At 36.8% G+C, this 19,199-nt stretch overlaps 1 protein-coding gene across 17 annotated transcripts in view; it reads left to right on the forward strand.

Moving 5' to 3' along the window:
• The window catches only part of ZNF644 (zinc finger protein 644), a 98,904-nt gene that overhangs the window by 24,421 nt on the left and 55,284 nt on the right, over positions 1–19,199 (forward strand). For 14 of the 17 annotated variants that reach the window (XM_072968255.1, XM_072968245.1, XM_072968258.1 and 11 more), the window contains one exon: positions 8,844–8,904. The exons of 1 other annotated variant lie outside the window; for it this stretch is intronic. In XM_072968255.1, coding sequence (XP_072824356.1) covers positions 8,861–8,904 — 44 coding nt within the window. In that variant the 5' untranslated portion in view covers positions 8,844–8,860. Of the gene's footprint in view, positions 1–6,443; positions 6,601–8,843; positions 8,905–17,888; positions 18,032–19,199 lie in introns of those variants that run through there. 2 more of the 17 variants (XM_072968252.1, XM_072968261.1) reach the window with 2 other exon arrangements.

A 19,199-nucleotide genomic window follows, 5' to 3' on the forward strand; every position in this document is an offset into this window, starting at 1 on the left:
CAATTGACATATAATAAATCACACATGTTTAAAGTGTGCAATTTTAGCAGACTTGATATCTGTATACCCCCATGAAATCATTACAAGATAATAAACATATCCTTTACCCTCAAAAGTTTCCTTGTGCCCCTTTGCAGTCCTTTTCTATGTATTACTCCTCCCCTGATGCCCAGGCAATAACTGATCTGCTTTCTGTCATTTATAGAATCATTTGAACTTTCTAGAATTTTATGTAGATGAAACCATGCAGTGTGAAATTTTTCTGTCTGCATTTTTTTTTCACTCAGCATGAGTGTTTTCAGATTCACCTGTGTTGCATGTATCATTAGCTCATTTGTGCTTATTGCACTGTAGAGATACTATTTAAGGATTCATATGTTGTTAGACATTTTTTTCCCCTCGGCTTTTGGTTATTGCACATAAAGATGATCATTTGTATGTCAGCCTTTGTGTGATCTTATGCTTTCATTTCTTTGGGTAAATACCTAGGAGTGGAATGACGGGATCATGTAGTAGGTGTATGTTTGACATTTTAAGAAATGCTGACACTGTTTTTACAAAGTGATTGTACCATTTTATCTTCCTCTATGGGTGTATGAGAGTTTCAGTTACATGTTCACCAACACTCGGTATGGCCAGTCTTACTAATTGTAGCCGTTCTTGTAGTTGTGTGGGATAACTCACGGTGGTTTTAATTTGCACTTCCCTAATGACAAATGATACTGTTTTCATTTACTTACTTGTCGTTCGTGTATCTTTGGTGAAGTGCTGCTTAAAATCTTCTGCCCATTTTACAATTGGGTTGTTTTGTTGTAATTGAGGTTTTAAAAATAGATCCATTGGGATGTGATTGACATGTAGTGAAATACACATATTAAAGTGTACACTATGATGGGTTTTGAGATACGTATACACTCAGGAAGCTGTCACCACGAACAAGATCATGAATATATTTATTACTCCCAGTAGTTTCCTTGTACCAGTTTGTAATTCTTCCCTCCTGAGCTTCATTCTCCTTTGGGGTCTGTCTTTCAAACAGTAGTTAGTCTAGCCAGTGCTGTAGCCAGTGCTGCCTGAATTAAGAGGTTTTACGCTCTTTCTGAAGGGAACAGGCATTACTTCTGGCTTTGTGTGAGACGAGGGCAAGAATCCCTCCTGTCTTCTGGGGTGGCTCTTTCCCTGGTCTTGGGCAGTTTCCGCACAGTCTTTCTCTGATCCTGGCGCTGCTGGGTGCTTACAGGTGCTCTGGCTCTGTGCAGTCGTCTTCTCTCCAGGGTTCTGCCCTGCGGTCTGCAGCTGTCATGGCTTCGTTGGACTTACAGCTCAGTCTCCTCACTTCAGGGAGATCATCAGACTCTACTTGGGTACCTCTTCCCCAGGTGGGGGGCTGTACTTTGTTTAGGTGGCAAGTTGGGATTGTTGGAAAGCTCACCTTATTTGGTTGTCTTTTAGGGTTCACCATCAGTGACTGCCTCATATCTGAAAATTATCACTTCATACGTATTTTCTGGTTTCTTAGGCTTTTCAGGTGGAGGGCAAATTCAATTCTTGTTGTTCCATTTTGGCCCTTGTATGTATTTTTTCTTGATATTTCCTTATTTTTTAAAGTTGTAAATACCTAACATTAAATACACAGTCGTAACCATCTTCAGCTGTACAGTTCAGTAGTGTTAAGGGTATTTGCATTGTGCAACAGGTCTCTAGAACTTTTTACTTTGCAAAACTGAAACTCTGTGCTATTAAACACTAATTTCAGCTCCGCCCCGCCCCGATCCTTAACCCCTGGCAGTCACCTTTCTACTCTCTTTTTCTGTTGATTGTTAGATAACTTTATATGAGTAGAATCATACAATATTTGTCATTTTGTAATTGGCTTATTTCACTTAGCATAATGTCCTCAAGTTCAGCCATGATGTAGCATGTAACAGGACTTCCTTCTTTTTTAAAAGCTACAAAATTCTCCATTTTGTGTGTATACCACATTTCCTTTATCCAGTTACCTGTTGATGAACATTCAGGTTGCTTTTGGCTATTATGAATAATACTGCAAGGAACATGGGTCTATAAATATCTCTTTGAGATCCTACTTTGAATTATTTTGGACATATACACAACTGAGATTACTGGATCATATGGTAATTTTATTTTTAATTTCTTGAGGAACTGCCATACTATTTTCATAATTGCACCATTTTATATTCTCACCTATGCTGCACAAGAGTTCTAGTTGATTGTATCCTTTCCAGCACTTGTTACTTTCTGTCCTTTTGATAGTGACCATTCTGTTGGGGTGTGAAATGATATTCCTTGTGATTTTGATTTGAGTTTTTCTTATGATTAGCGATGTTGAGCATCTTTTCATATACTTGTTGGACATTGGTATATCTTTTTTGGATACTTCGTCTATTCACATCTTTTGTCCATTTCTAAATTGGGTTATTTATTTTTGTTTTTTGTTGTTGAGTTGTAAATGTTACATATATATATATATATATATTGGATAATTATCAGATACATGATTTGAAAAAATTTTCTCCCATTTTGTAGATTACCTTTTCACTCTATTGATTGATGCAGAGGAGTTTTTAAATTTAAGGTAGTCCTGTTTGTCTATTTTTGCTTTTATTGTCTCTATGTTTGGTGTCACATCCAAGAAATCAATGCCAAACTTAATGTCATGAAGCTTTTTGCCTGATTTCTTCTCAGGGTTTTACGTAGTTGTAGCTCTCATGTTTAGATTTCCTATTTATTTTGAGTTAATTTTGTAATGTGATGTTAGGTAAAGATCCAACTAAAATTCTTTTGTATGTTTTGATCCAGTTTTCCTAGCACTTGCTGAAGAGACTGTCCTTTACCCATTGTGTAGTCTTGGCACCCTTGTCGGAAATCATTTGACCACATGTGCGTAGGTTTATTTCTGGCTCTCTCTTCTGCCCCACTGGTTTATGTGTCTGGCTTTATGTTGGTACTAAACTGACTTTCTTATTGTTGCTTTATAATATGTTTTGACATGAGGAAGTGTGAGGCATCTTTTTCTTTTGTCAAGATTGTTTTGGCTATTCAACATCCCTTGAGATTCCATATGAATTTGAGGATGGTTTTTTCCAACTTCTGCAAAAAATACCACTGGAATTTTAATAGGCATTGCATTGAATCTGTAAATTGCTTTGAGTGGTATGGACATTTTAACAATATCAGGTCTTCCAGTTTGTGCACATGGGATGTCTTTTTATTTATTTTTCCTTCTTTAATTTCTTTGATTTCTAGTTTTCCATGTAGAAATCTTTTGCCACCTTGGTTTATTCCTAAGTTTTTATTCTTTTTGATACTATTGTAAATGGGATTGTTTTCATAATTTTGTTTTCCATGTTGTTCATTATTAGTATGTAGAAACAACTGACTTTTGGTGTGTTGGCTTCATATCCTGCAGTTTAGCTGAAACCATTTATTAGTTTTAACAATTTTTTAGGAATCTTTGGGATTTTCTACTTATAAGATCATGTTATCAGCAAACAGGTAATATTACTTCTTCTTTTCCAATTTGTGTGCCTTTTATTTCTTCTTCCTGTCTAATTGCACTGGCTCGTACTTCCAGTACTGTGTTGAGTAGAAGTAGCAAGTGTGAGCATCCTTATCTTTTTGCTATTAGAGGAAACGCTTTCAGTCTTTCACTACTGAGTGTGGTATTAACTATGAACTTTTCTCATATTGTTTTTATTTTGTTGAAGTGATTTCCTTCTATTTCTAGTTTATTGAATGTTTCTATCATGAAATGGTGTTGAATTTTGTGAAATGCTTTTTCTCCATCAATTGAGTGATCATGTAGTTTCTGTTCTTTCATATGCTAATATGATGTATTACATTAATTGATTTTTATTTGTCAAACCATCCTTGCATTCCAGGAATAAATCCAACTTGGTCATGGTGAGTATAATTCTTTTGATGTGCTAATGACTTCAGTTTGCTAGTATTTTGTTGAAGATTTTTGCTAATACTCATTAGGGAAATTTGTCTGTAGTTTTCTTGTTGTGTCTTTGACTTTGGTTTCAGGGGAATGCTGAGCTCATAAAATGAATTTGCCCGTGTTCTTTATCTTCAGTTTTTTAGAAGAGTTTGAAGAGGATTCTTTAAATATTTAGCAGGATTATCCAGTGAAGCCATCTGGTTCTTTTCTTTGTTGAGAGGGTTTTGATCACTGTTTCAGTGTCCTTACCTAGTTACACGTTTGCTCAGATTGTTTTAGTGCTTCATGATTCAGTCACAGGTTGTGTGTTTCTAGGAGTTTATCCTTTTCTTCTAGGTTATCCAGTTTGTTGGCAGGTAGTTGTTCATAGTGATCTCTTGCAATCTTTTGGCCTTCATTATAATGTCCCTTCTTTCATTTGTAATTTTATTGGCGGTTTCTTGTATTTTCTTAGTCTAGCTAAGGATTTGTCAATTTTATTGATCTTTTCAAAAAACCAACACTTGGTTTTATTGATTTTTTCCTATTATTTTTTCTGTTCTTTATTTCATCTCTGCTTTATTCTTTATTATTTCCTTCCTTGTGCTAACTTTTGGCTTGGTTCTTATTTTGCTGGTTCCTTCAGGTATAAACTTCAGTTGTTAAGGTCTTCTTTTTTAATATAAGCATGTAAACTTCCTTCTTAGTACTGCTGTCACTGTATCCCATTAGTTTTGGTATGTTGTGTTTTCATATTTATTTGTCTCCTAGTATTTTCTAAATTCCCTTGTGATTTCTTCTTTGACCCATTTGTTGTTTGAGTGAGTTGTTTAATTTCCTTATATTTGTGAGTTTTTCTGTTTTACTTTTGCTGTTGATTTCTAGTTTCAGTCCATTGTGATCAGAGAATAATTTGTGTAATTTCAGCCTTAAATTTATTAAGACTTGTTATGTGGCCTACTTTGTATGTATTTTTGATGTGTTATCTGCACTTTGGGGTTTAATTCTGAAGCCTTTTCTAATTAGTCAGTTTCATTTTCTAAAATATGTTCAGGTCTCTTCAATATACTTAAAATATTTGAAAAATGGAAATAGTATATAGTACTTTTTAGAAATTTTTAGATTTATAGAAAATTTGAGCAGAATAGCACAAAGAGTTCCACACTCCTCTCTCTCCCCCATGCACACTCTGTGTTCTCTGCTATTCACATCTTAACATCAGTCTGGTACAGGTGGCACGATTAGCGAACCAGTACTGTCACAGTGCTGTTAACTGAAGATGCTAGTTTATTCAGATTTCCTTAGTTTTTACCAAATGTTCTTGTTCTCTCCCAGGACCCCATCAAGGACACTGCTGTACACTTAGTTGTCATCCCTCCGTAGGCCCCTCAAGTCTGTGTTTTGATGACCTTGATGGTGTTGAAGAGTACTGGTTAGGTGGCATTGCAGGATCTTTCTCTGTTGAAGTTTGTCTGATGTTTTTCTCATGATTAGACTGGGATTATGAGTGTTGGGGAGGGTATATTTGACATTTTAGTTTGCAGTTTTCTCTTATAATGTACCTTTTGTGGTAAAACCAGCTGTATCAGTTACTTCAAGGGTTTTTGTCTTTTCTGTGTCCCCCTCCCAGTCTCACCTAAACAATATTCTAATTATATTATACTTCTTAGGTATGAATTGAAAAACTTTCTATGAGATTTTCTTATAAAATCCCCCTTTAAAACAGCGTGTTTAAAATGGCCTGGTTTGTCTCTTTGGGGAATAGATACAACTAAAAGTGAGATTTTTTTCCAGACTTTGAAATATAATTATGAGCAGAGCAAGATAAAAAATGAAATAGGTGAAGTCAAAGTTAGTTTTATGTGTGTAATATTTGTATATGCTTTTATTTATTGTGATAAGCTATGCATATAATGAAATTTAACACTTTAAACCGGTTTAAGATGTTCAGCTGCATGAAGTATGTCGACGTTGTTGTGCAAACATGTATATCCTTTCGTATAGTCTGCTAGAGCTGCTGTAATAAAAAATGCACCGACTTAGGTGTCTTAAACAGTAGAAATCTATATAGCTCTGGAGGCTAGAAATCTAAGATTTGGAAGTGAGGTTTACTTCCCCTGAGGCCTCTCTCCTTGCAGATGGCGATCTTCTTACTGTGTCCTCACGTGACCTTCCCTCTGTGCCTGCATCCCTGGTGTCTGTTTCTCTTCTTACAAGGACACCAGTCACACTGGATTAGGACCCCACACCTGTGACCCCGTTTAATCTTAACTCGCCTCCTTATAGGCCCCATCTGCAAACAGAGTTACACTGGGAGTCAGGGCGTCAGCATATGAACTGTATGGGGACACAGCTCTGTCCTTAACATCTTTTATGTAGTGCTTCTAATTTATCTCCTAGAGAACCTGCCATTATCAGTATGTTAGTTTCCTAGGCTGCTGTAACGAATTACTACAAAACTAGGTTGCTTAAAACAACAGAAACTTTCATTCTCTCTCAGTTTTGGAAGCCAGAAGCCTGAAATCAGTATCACGAGGCAGAAATCAAGGTGTCAGCAGTGCTGCTCTGTCTTCAGAGGCTCCAGAGGAGAACCTGTTCCTTGCCTTGTCCTGGTTCTGGCTGCTGCTCATATTCCTGGTGTGGCTGCAGTTTTCAAGGCCAGTGTCTTCAAATCTCTTCCTGCTCTGTATTCACCTCCTCTGCATGTGGTCAGAATTCTCCATGTCTCCTGTATAAGGATTTCTCCTTTCTCCTTTATAAGAGTACATGTGATTATATTTAGGCCCCCGCCAGATAGTCTAGGACAGTCTCTCCATCTCAAAATCTTTACCTTAATCCCCTCTGCAGAGACACTCCCCCCCCACCCCATGTAAAGTTCACAGGTTCGAGGGATTCGGGTGTGGATTCTGGCAGGGCCGTCTTCAGCCTCTCACCCGAGCAGCTCACGGCAGACTTCCATGTTCTCACTGTGATTTATAGTTCAGTCTGTAATAGGGCTCAGTATCCAGTTCTGGGTGGGAGAAGGTGGCGGCAGAATATTCTCATGCCTCCTAGACATTGTGCAGAAAACCCACGTCTGTGGCTCTCGGTGAGTGGTTCCAGGAGTAGCAGCAGCACCTTAAGAACTTACCAGAAGTGCAGGTTATCAAGCTGCAGCCCTAGACCTGCCGACTCGGAGCTCTGAGGGTCAGGGCCTAGCCTTCTGCGCGTAGCGAGCCCCCTGGGTGACTGAGGCACATGAGGCTGGAGAACCACATTCTAGATTACTGGCATTGCTAATGCTAAAACCACACCACCTTTCCAGTGTTTTTCTGCTTGATGCTAAAACTTAAGTTAGTCTAGGATTTATCATCCACAAACTTTGTTTTCTGTAGGGTTACAGACATTTAGTAGCAAAGTCTTGGTACTGATAATCAGTGGAATTAATTCATTTACTCAGTAAAAGGTTGCACTGGGCCGATGTTTGCCAGTTGTATTTTTACTTAGGTGGAGCCATTTTATAAAGTAATGTGATCCAGAAGTGACACGAATGTTTTTCTCTAGTCCTTTAAAATGTGAATCAAGCTCATTAGCCTGACTTCTCCTTGCTTCTCTTCTATATCCACGTGTGCATTTGGGGATACAACGCAAAATTTCTAATCTTCCCTTCCACCTACGTTGTTAGGCCTTTACCGTGTGCTCTCCTGTAACAGTGCTGAAGCGAGAGAAGTGAATTCTTCTCCTCAGTGTTTCTACACTGTAGCTCGGAAGGCACCCAAGTTAACAACTGGTGAAGAGCTGTCACTAGTTGCTGTACATAGCTGAAGAAATTACAGAAGGATCTGCCAGGGTGACTGAGCTAAATATTGAAAAACTAGTAGAGAGGTGTTAGCCGAATTATGGAGCGAGAGAGAGTAGATACAGCTAACCCTGTGAAAAGGCGTGGCGGCTGAGGGAGCTGAGGGGTTTAGCAGAGCAGAAACACGGTGTGAGCGTGAGGGTGAGGACTGGGGGTGGGCAGACGAGGCTGAGATGACGGAGTGCTGCTGAAAGACTTGAACGATAGAGGTGATGTCTTCAGGGTAGCCACTGCAGAGTGGTTACTTACATGGTTTTGGGAAGGATGAATTTGAAGTGATAGCAAGTCTGGAAATAGACCAGTTATAGTAATGTAGGTGAAAATTGTAATAGGTATGATGTTGCCATTTTTTGAGAATAAAAATTCGGAAGAGTAATAGGCTGGTTTCAGGAAGAGGCAGAAGGTGATGTGTAGAATTTAGGGTAGGATATATTGAGTTTCAGAATTTGTGGAATGTGATAAAATTAGTGGTAGCTTGATTTTTGACCAGCAAATCTTCAGTGAAGTTTTGGGGTAGAGGTCACATTACACTAGGCTGAAGATTGAATTGAGGAAGCAGGAGAGTATCAATATTCACTGTTCTCTAGAATAATCTTCCCAGATGTTTAGTAGGAACTTAATCCATGTTGGCCATTGCTTTAGCTACTGTTATAAACTTTTATGCCATCTCATGCTGTTTTTTTTCTTCAGCTTTTTGGTGTATTTTTTGATATGTATGTAATACTACTAGATAAACACTGATCTAGATAGAAGTGTATGTTTTATTAACAAATACTGATTTTAATTATTGCTATTGCCATACTATTAAAACTAATGATAGTTAAGAGAACTAGAAAGTTTATTCTTACTTGAATAGATTATTGTTCCTCAAAAAATGGAACTTAATAATTTCCTAAAGGTTGAAATTACCATATTTTAGTTGAATGCTTTTTAAAATAGATATTACATCAAGAAAATAATTTAATTTACAGTTTTTAACTTAAAAGAATAGTATATCATAAATGTATTTATTCATACCTGATGCAAAAAACTAAATGATTGTTTTTACATGTATTCTTTCAGGTTTGATTTAATTTCGAATGAGATTGTTCTTGCAGCGAGATGTTAATAAGACAAAATCTAGGTAAGTAGAAGATGACTTTGTTAAATATTACATATCAAAGTAGGAATAATACAAAAAATTATGTTTGAAATGTGTGCCTTCAAGTCCAAAATCAATCATTAACATGCGTTGAAATACAAAGAACTGACTTTTTGATCCCCTTGGTCCAATTGATTTGGTGAAAGTAAAAATACAGCTATCCAAGTGTGGAACTAAATTCTTGGTTTTCCTTCTTACACGTTGCAATTAACTTAAGTATGCAGTTTCTAGCAGCTGTTAAACACGTTAGAAAATCAAGTTGGTATTTGGTTTAGCCACTCGGAAGCCAGTTCAGTGAGAGGTTTGCTAGGTTGATTCAGTGCTCCCTTCCTAGTGGATTGTAGTACCTGGTAGCCTTTGCTTTTGTGAATTTTACTTTATTATTTTCATTAACAAAGCATTTCCACAAATGTTTAAATTTGCCAAATTGTGACTTCTTTAAGTTAATATAATGTTCAGGATTGTAAATGATTGTTTTAATTTTTTTTGTATCTCTACTGAATTACTTCTCCAATTTAGCATTCTGATTCATTTTAATGTTTTTAAACTACTGACCTTTAGAAAATTGAATTATGATCATGTACTTTTGGTCTGTTATGTGAAAGGATGCTTTTTAATAATATAAACTGTTGAAATATAAAAAGATAAATTTACTGTCTATTGGTAAGTGAACATGGCTTCAGGATATAAGTAGATTAAGAAGAATAGTTTGATTAAATTGTAGTTAATTTGAGTCTTTCTGTAACGTAGATGTTTCAACTGTCAAAAACTTGCTGAGCTCAGTGTTTTTAAAAAAAGCGCCCAGGATGAGAAGTGCTGTAGTTGTGTGATGTGCAATTAAATAGTGTATTCTCAGTAAGTGGTTTAGGCATCGTTTAAAGCAAAGTTTTCCTTTTATTGCTGTTATGTGGTGATGATCACAGCGGTAGTTTGGAGAACGCGGATTGTGTTAGGTGCTTCTCCTGCCTCGCTACTTTATAGTGTCTCCCACGAGGTAGGTGCTGCTGTCTGTAACATTTTTATTTTTTTGGTTAATAGTGAGGTATTTCTTTTTCTTTAGAAAGTTTACTTTCACAGCATTTATTACAAGGAACACTTACCTATGTGTATTTCTGAAGAGGTGAAGAATCCAGACTTTTTGTACTAAAGTCTTCTAGTGATTTTGCTTGCTAGTTGAATATACAATGTCTATTAGAATGTTTATTCTGATTTCCTGTAAGTTAAATATTGCTCATGGGAAGAAACTGGTTTAACTTACTCTGATCTTACTCTGCCACAATGATATATACTTTTTTCTTTTTTTGGCTAAGGTATAATTTACATTTTTATTAAGTGAAAACTTATGTATAGTAAAATTTATAAAGCTGAATGAGTTTTTACATATATATTCACATGTATAACCACCATGTAATTCAAGATGTAGAACACTGTTACTGTCTAGAAGGTTCCTCTTGCTTTTTCGTTCCTAATCCAATAGACTTTCCCCTAAGGTAAGCATCTTTCTGAATTCTGTAAGCATAGATTAGTTTTGCCTGTTCTTGAACTTTATGTACACAGAATTATGTAATATAATATATACTCTTTTGTATCTGGCTTTTTTTCATTCAACATACTGCTTTTCAGTTTCCTCCATGTTTTTATTATCAGTAGTTCATTATTTTTTATTGCTGAGTAATATTCCATTATATGAACATAATATAGACTTTTTATGTTTTCTCTATGATTTTATTTATCATATTCTCCAAGTCTCTGATCTCACTTGCCAACTTTCTGCACTGCTTTCCTTCCTCTAGTCGTCTCCTTCATTGTCTCTTACCACCTGCACAGTAAGGCATAAACTCATAACCTGGCATCCGATGATCTCACTGCAGCTATTCCAGAATACCTAGAATTAGCTCAGTAAACTAGGTATGATGTTCATATTCTTAGTTTTAGTTCTGTGCGTATTTTGTCACTCTTCCTCAGCCCCTTGCCTCCCCAGCTGCCAGTGTCCTCTCTCCTGGTTGTCAGCTTATCTCCTGAAATAGTCCTTCTCAAGTATCATTTTGTCCTTTGAGCAAGACCTGGCCATACTGCAGTAGTCTATCTTTTCCCTTAGACTGTGAGCTCCTTGAAGGTGGATAACATCCGTGTCTTCCTTATCTTAGTGGTGCAGGGCCAGAAGACTGTGTGTGCTTAGTGGTTGTTAAACACAGAACAACCAACAAAGCTCTCTCTCTGACAAATAGGGGTTCAGAATACTGGCTGGAAGGGATGAAGGTATTGGCACTTTAGTTGCTGTTGGACAGTAGGAAAGAGCCAGGGAAGGCTGTCCAGTGGTAGCAGTATAGGCATTTTAGAAAGAGAAGTGAATTATCCTCCGACTCAAATTTCATTCCAGTTGGAATACAGTGGCTAGTAAAGCAATGTTCTCGGTCCGTACCTTAAGGAAGATCGAGTGTCAGTGTTGATTTCGATTACTCTTTCTAAATGAAGGCATTAATCCATGTTACGGAAATTGGAGTGTTCGCTACTAATAGTATTCTCTTTGTGAGTCTGTACCAGTTATTTCTTAATTTAAAAATTTAAAAAAATGTGTTAGTCTAATACAAAGTAGAATGTTACGAAGATTGGTTAGATCTCTTAAGAGGTGAAGAAAACTTTTTCTCATTTTCCTAAGGGTAAAAATTGATGAAGTGGAGGAAGAAATTGAATCATAGTCTGAAATTGTGGTAACATTCTCGATTCCTATAGCTTGGGAAGCTTGCTGTTTGCTGAGAAGTATTTTTAAAGATTTTGTTTTATCGTTATAGATATGTAATTTATATAAATAATATATTTTCTTAAGAAATGAAACTAAAAAAAATGGTAAAGCATTTTGCACTAGTTTTCTTCTTCCTGGTTTGACATTCGGCTAGTTGAGTTGGCTGCCGTAGTCACCTGGGGGATTTTTATGCCGGAAGCTTTACTGCCTTCTAGCAAGTCCAGAGCAAGGAGAGGTTCTTCCCCACTGGGATCAATTTATTACTTTTCCTCTCTGCCACTTCTACCATAAAGGTTGAACACAGAGTTGGGCATTGACCCCATCTCATGCTGTTCCCTCCATCTCCCTGCAAAGATTTTCTTGGACACAGGTTCTTATTGAGTGTAGGACCTCGATTGTTTCTTTTACTTCGTCCTGGATGTGAAGTGTATTGAGTTTTTTTGTTCATAAAATTTGAATATTCAGAGAAATTTAACCTTGAGGTTGCTTGACTTATGTGTCTCTGAGAACTTTCAGACCAATTTTCTCTTCTCAGAGGCTGATGGTTATTCGTCAGTTTCAGACTCTTCCTCTTCAGTTTGAACTCAGTATTTGACCAGCCAGCTGCTACTGAGCTTTTTCATTTTGCAGAATTCCTGAATCCAAGGGTTTGAAGTTATTTATGAATGTCTTATATTAACTTAATTTCCTTAATTTCCAAATTAACCTTTCTGTGCTTCTGTTTCTTTAGTAGCACTATGGCTGTGCTGTCCTTTGCTGTACTGTAAAAAAGAAAACTTTAATTAATAAAATTGTCTGTGTCTCACTCTAGACGAGATTGCACCATGTACATTCAACCTTTTCCAAATCTATTGCTGAGTACATTCAGTGTTTTCAGACTTTTATTTTTTATGTGAAAGTCACACATGCTTATATGTGTGAGCAAATGGTACGGAAATATTTAAAATAAGAAGTAAAACTCCCTTCTCTTGCTCACCACTGTACTCCCCGTAAGTTACCAAAGTATCTGCATTGTTCTCTGTTTACCAATGTAGCTTGGACATTTCTTGGTATTTGCACTACTGTAATATAACTTTTCTTATTGATAGACACTAGGATAAACCTCACTTTTTTTGCTTATATGAGCAATGCTGCAGTAAATATGCTTAACTATATCGTTATGATTGTGTGAGAGCGTCTTTAGGATAATTTGTAGCAGTGGATTGCTGGGTCAATGGAGACGGGCACTGTAATTTCTGACGTATATTGCAAATGAGATAATACTACTTAATATTCTTTTTAGCAGTTTTTGAGAATATCTATTTTCCCACACCCTGTATTAACCAGTATTTTAACCTTTGCCAGTCTAATCAGTGAAAAGTGGTATTTATTTGTGCGTTTCTTTGTGAGTTTCTCAAAGACTTGAAATGTCACTTTTATCATAACTTAATTCCATTGAGAACAAATAATTTGTGAAAGTTTTTTCCTTTTTGTTAAATTCATTAATTAACATACCTTCATGTTTTATGTACTGTATTCAGTTACTTAATATTGAATAATCAGAATGCTTGTCCTCTTTGCTCCCTTCATAAAGCTGTTTATTTAGGGTAAATATTTTCTTATGATGAATTTCTTTATAGTTGCTGCAAACTAATTTAGCATCGTCTGTGAAAAGAAAATAAAAGCCATTACTAAGTATTAGGTTACTTAAGTCTAGATTAATAGCATGCTGCCAAAATCTGTTCTCTTGCAACTCAAGCATTTGAAAACTTTCCTTGTTTGTTATTTTTACTGCCCTTAGCATGTATGATAGGCTGTAATTTTCACCTCATTTCCAGCTTTAAAGTCAATGAACTCCTTTTTTCAAATTCTTTAATTCTAGAAACTACTAAATTTAAGGCCAGAGAAAGAGTTGAGAAAATCCTTAACATTTTTATGATGACTTTCTCAGTTATTTTTAAGGATTAAGATATCACCTTCTTTTAGGCTTATGATTTATTTTTTGCACATTTGCCAATGTGGTGCCTTTACTCCTGGATGTGTTTGTATCTCTCAGTCTACATCTTTTGAAACTTGTCCTTGTTGTCACTGTGTTGTTTCACGTATTTAAAGGGTTAAGTAGGCTGCATTGGTCGTCCTTGAAGCTGACCTGTCAATCTATTTTTCCGAAGAAAGTTTCATCAAAGCTTGTAATTACTGTAAAAGTTTCTACCCAAATCTGAAGTGGTTTTCAACTTAGCAGTTAAAGGCTAAGAGGCAAATGTCATTCAAATATGTAAACAGTGAATCATAAAACTGCCCCATCAAACCAAACAATTTTGCAAATTGCTATAGTTTAGCCCTCTGTAGTAGGTCTAAACTATAAATAAATAAAGGTGCTAAATAAAACAAGGCAATTCAGTAAGCCTTTATTTAAACCTAATGTTCTAGGCACTATGCTGTATGTTGAGTATGCATTGGCAGTTAGAATCTCAGTGCTATATAATTAATTATAAGTCATGAGCAGAATACTATCTGATATGTATAGTGGGACTGAGAAAGGAATTTTGAAAGAAGATAATGAGAAAGGCTTCACAGAAGGAGGGTGACATTTGAGTCGTGCTCTGAAGGAAAGAAGAGAATTCTGATTGTAGGATGACCCTGGGAAGGAGTGGACAGAGAGGATGTAAAGACCTTACTTTAATTTCCAGAGATTGTTTGTAAAACAGTCTCATTTGGTTGGATGTCCGTGTTGTCAGAGGTGCTGGCACCTTCTTAGCTGTGCTCCCGGTTACAGTTTACTACGGCCTGAAATTCACTGCTTGAACTTCTTCCTTGTACGACTTTTTCAAACTTTTCTACCAAGCCTGGTTTTGATCCCAAATAGAGACAAATTATACTGTGAATGGCTTTAGACTGATGATTAATTTAAATCATAATATTGCATGTTAAGGGTATGAGGTCGTAATAAAAAAAAATGGCTTGAGGTCAGGGAGGTGATTGCAGAGGCAGAATTAGAACCTCGGCCTTCTGACCGCTGATCTGCTGTTCTTTTGAGATGAGTGTTACAGCAGACATTTGAAATCTTTCAGGGTCTTCTAGCTAGGCTGAGGACTGTGGGCCTACCTGCCACATGATGGTGTTCAGTAAACATTTGTTTCGTGTTTTGTTGATCTAGTCATTGTTTTGTAACTGGTGTTTGTAGTTAAATTGGTTGGAGCTCATACTTGATACCAGGTAATAGTCTGAGGAGGAAAGATGACTAAATATGTAATTATAATCAAATGTGATTAATGTTGTGATAGTCTGTTCTGGGTTACAAGGACCATGTCTGTTTTATTTATTAGTATATAAGCACTTAGGACAGTACTTTACTCATAGCAGGCATTTAATAAAGGTTTATTGAATGACTGAATGGAAATATGAAAAGGCCTCCCAGAGGAAGTGACACTTAAACTAAAACTTGGAGAAACTGTTGGTGACTTGTCTACATAAAAAGTTGGGGAAAGACGGTTGTTAGCAGAGGAAATGGCATGTGGAGAGGATGAGGGGTAAGAGAAAGGGAAGACTGGTGGAACGGGAAGAAATGTGGTGTGCCTTGAGTGTAGAGTTTACGTGGGGTGGGGGTGAGAGGGGTGGCTAGTGTCAAGAGATAAGAAACAGTAGGCTTGAGCTATTTTATTGAGGGTATAAATCACTTTAAAGAATTTGGATTAACAGAGTGATGAGACACCATTGAAGGAGTTTCAGTGTGAGGAAGTGATGTGATCACATCTGGGTTTTAGAAATGTGGAGAATTAAAATGGGGAAAACAGATTGGTGGAGAAGCTAGGCTGGATTCAAGAAGACCAGTTAGCAGGGGAAGATTGCTGGTCTGACTTTAGAGTAATGGTAGTGGAAAAGATGTAGTTGGACTTGAGAGAGATTTAGACAACAAAATAGATCAGCTTTGTGGCTAATTGTAATGGGACTGGTGGTAGGAGAGTAAGGAGAGCGCTGAGGATGAAATATCTGTGTTTCTGGTCTGGGCAGTGGTACGGTGCTCACAGATAGAAGCTGTAGGGAAGAAGCAGGTTTATAGAGAGCAAGAGCTCGAGTTTAGCTGTACTGAGCTTGAAGTGGCTCCAGACATCTGAGTGGAAATGTCAGGTGGCGCTTGGATACCTGTAAGAGACCTGTAGCTTAAAGAGAACAGAGAGTCCTCAGCATTAACTCTTCATAATATTTTACAGGTTAATTTTTTGTTGTGGTATCTCTCTATAGGATATTACAAAGTATCTTTATATATTAAAGATTATTGAAAAAGTACTTGCTTCATATAGATTTTTGGGCTACTGTTTTTTATTAGAGATTCTGGTCTCTGCTTATTCCTAGTTAAGCAAGATTTAATACTATTAATGAACAATTAATCATAGTTGATGGCACCAGTCTTACCACAGATACTTGAATAGCTAAAGATGTGTTAATAGCTAAGATTTCAATGTGTTTAAATCTTGGGTTTCCAGTAATAGTGTCTAATACATGCTAGCTATATGTGAACTCTGATAATATTTTATAATGTAGATATTTTCCTCCCTGAGTATAGGTTAAAATGGTCATGAAGTCTTTAGGTTAATTGTGATTCAGAAAATCATTAGGATAGAAGGTATACATGAAAAAGGACCTTGCCTACTTTGTTCACCTTTGTATACTCACCATCTGGAGCGGTTCTTGGCACAGAGGTACTCAATAAACATTTGTTGAGTAATCGTATTTATATATAATGTTTAATATCTAATCAAATTTTATTTTTAGCCAAATGACAGGAGTGGCAGACAAGTTAGTTCTTCCAACTTAAAAGATTGTACTTTTATTTGAGTAATATAATATTTTCCCTCCTTAATTTACCCTGTAACCATTCATATTTATACTGCCTTCCTTCTGTATACTTCACTTCCGACAAACATGTTTCGCTTTCTGATCAGAAATATTTTTAATGACATTGAAACATGTCTTCTACTAAAAACGTAATCAGTTTGGACATTTTCATTTGTGTCTTCTAACATCACCGTGTTTAAACTGAATTGGTTACCTTTATATCAAAACTTGTTCTTGCCAGTGCCCCATTCTCTTATCGTTGAGACCAGAATCCGTCTGAATATTTACATCGCTTACGGATGTGGTCAGTTACTAGGTCTTTTTGCTTTTACTTTGTCAGTATAGCGTGTATTTATCTTTTCTTTTAGTTCCTGTTGCTGCTTTGCTTACCCTCTCTATTGTATTCATCTGTGAATGTGTCTTTGCTCACTTCATTTGTGTAAGATCATTTGACTCAGTTTTTAAGAAGTTCCCCTAACTATATTATTTGTTCAGGAAAAAACACCGTTTAACAGTTCCTTAAGGATAAATTTTAATTCTTAGATCTTACATCCATGAGCTTTCAAACCCACGATCCCATCAAGTTTAATAGTTTTATCACCTACTATTTTTTAAATAAGCATTTTATTGTCGCTTAATTGATTATCACTGTTCTTAGAAAGTTCTGACCCTTCCAGAGTTAACTCGTATCACCACTCTAATCCTCAGTTCATCTATGCGCTTGAAATTTGACTCATCCGAGAAGGTTCAGCTTAACTCTTGCCTCTGTCTTGAGGTGACGTAGTCCATAAACGGTCACTTTCTCTGTGTATCTGAGGTGGTTCCTAGCTGAACCACCTATTGATTCAGCGACTTGCAAGCATGACAAATGATAAGTGAGATACTAGACGACATCTCCTGCGGCACCCTCTGCGGCTGACAGGCTCTCACGTGTTTTGGCTGACTGAAACTATGACAACCTTATGTTTATTTCTTAAACAAAAGTGTGCATGGTGTTTACTGTCTCTGCACTTGATAAGCAAGCAGATATTTTTTGTCTGATTGGCTAAAAGCAGAACCATGATTAGGCCAGATTTCTTTTATTTAACATTTGCGTATGCTTACCATATGCCAGGCACTGTTACAAATTCTTTATAAAGTACTAACTCAATCCTCAGTCTTCAGAAAAGGAAACGGAGGAACAATGAGTTCAATTGACTTACTTGTGGAAGGGCTGGAAGGGCTGGAAAGGCTGGGAATTGAATCAGGTAGCCTCGTTTTGGAGTCTGTGCTCTTAAAGGCTGTCACGCTGCCTCGTAAGAGCTGTGGAACAGTTTTGCTGTGAAGAGGAGAAACCACACACAGAAAGCTATGATCAGATATTAGGTGTTGCCTCATTTAGACTCACCCGCTTCTCCTCCACCCTCAGGTTATTTTGGAGCAATAATGCAGTGTTGGTTCCCACCCTGCTTCCGTTGGTAATTAGAAAACAATAATACTGATGCACTTTCACACTTAAAGAAGTTCCTAGATAGTATGAAGGACTCCTGCACTCAGACCCAGATTCACCAGGTAACGGTTTACCACATTTGCTGTATCTTTGTACGTACCTGTTTATTGTCACGAGACTAATTTGCAGGCATCATGTCCATTTCTCTGTAAATATTTCAGTGTCTGTTTCCTAAAAATAGGGACTTTGTCTTATAAAACCATACACTTATCAAAGTCAGGAAATACAGCGTTGATACAGTGTTACTGTCTGTCCAACTCATACATCGCTCATGTTAAAACTTTACCAGTTGTTTCATTAATGTCCTTACTGTCATCTTCTATTTTTCTTTAATGATCTTGGCATTTTTGAAGAGAATAGACTTTTAAAATTAACTTGTAATTTTGATACAATTATAGTTTCACATGGAGTTATAAGGAGTAACACAGAGATCCCTTGTACCTTTACCTAATGGTAACATCTTTCAAAAACTGCAGTACTATGTCATACCCAAGGTACTGATACTGATACAGTCAAGTTACGGAGCAGTTCCCTCACGAGAATCCTTAGAGGGATGGCTTTTCATAACCAGCTTGCTTCCCTCCCCCAATCCCTAGTCCCTTGTAATCCCTGTTTGCCATTTTTATAATTTTGTCATTTCAAGAATGACATAATTTCAACAATGTATAAATGGAATCATACAGGATGTAATTTTTGATATTCACTTTTTTCAATCAGCACGATTCCCTCAAGATTCCTGCAAGTTACTGTGTATATCGACCAGTTCATCCCTTTTCACTGCTAGGTTATATTCCACGATTTCAGTGTAGCACATTTATTCACCTGTTGAAGGACATCTGAGTTAATTCCAGTTTGAGGCTACTATAAATAAGGCTTAGATGGACATTTGTGTACAGGTTTGTATGTAAACATCAGTTTTCGTTTCTCTAGAATAAATGCCCAGGAGTGCAGTTGCTAGATTGCATGCTGGTTGCATGTTTAGTTTTATCAAAAACAGCCAAATTGTTTTCCAGCAATGTATGAGTGATCTAGTTTCCCCACGTCCTTGCCGACATTTGGTGGTGTCACTTTTGTTTCCACTAGCCTGTTTTAAAGGTGTGTAGTGGTGCCTCAGTGTGCTTTTAATTTGCGTTTTCCTGATAGCTAATGGTGCTCCACCTCTTTTCCTGAGCTCATTTGCATTTTTATATCCTCTTGGGCAAAATTTCCATTCATGTTGCCCATTTTCTA

This window comes from Vicugna pacos, chromosome 9 (assembly GCF_048564905.1).
Source record: "Vicugna pacos chromosome 9, VicPac4, whole genome shotgun sequence".
In the NCBI taxonomy this organism is placed as follows: Eukaryota; Metazoa; Chordata; class Mammalia; order Artiodactyla; family Camelidae; genus Vicugna; species Vicugna pacos.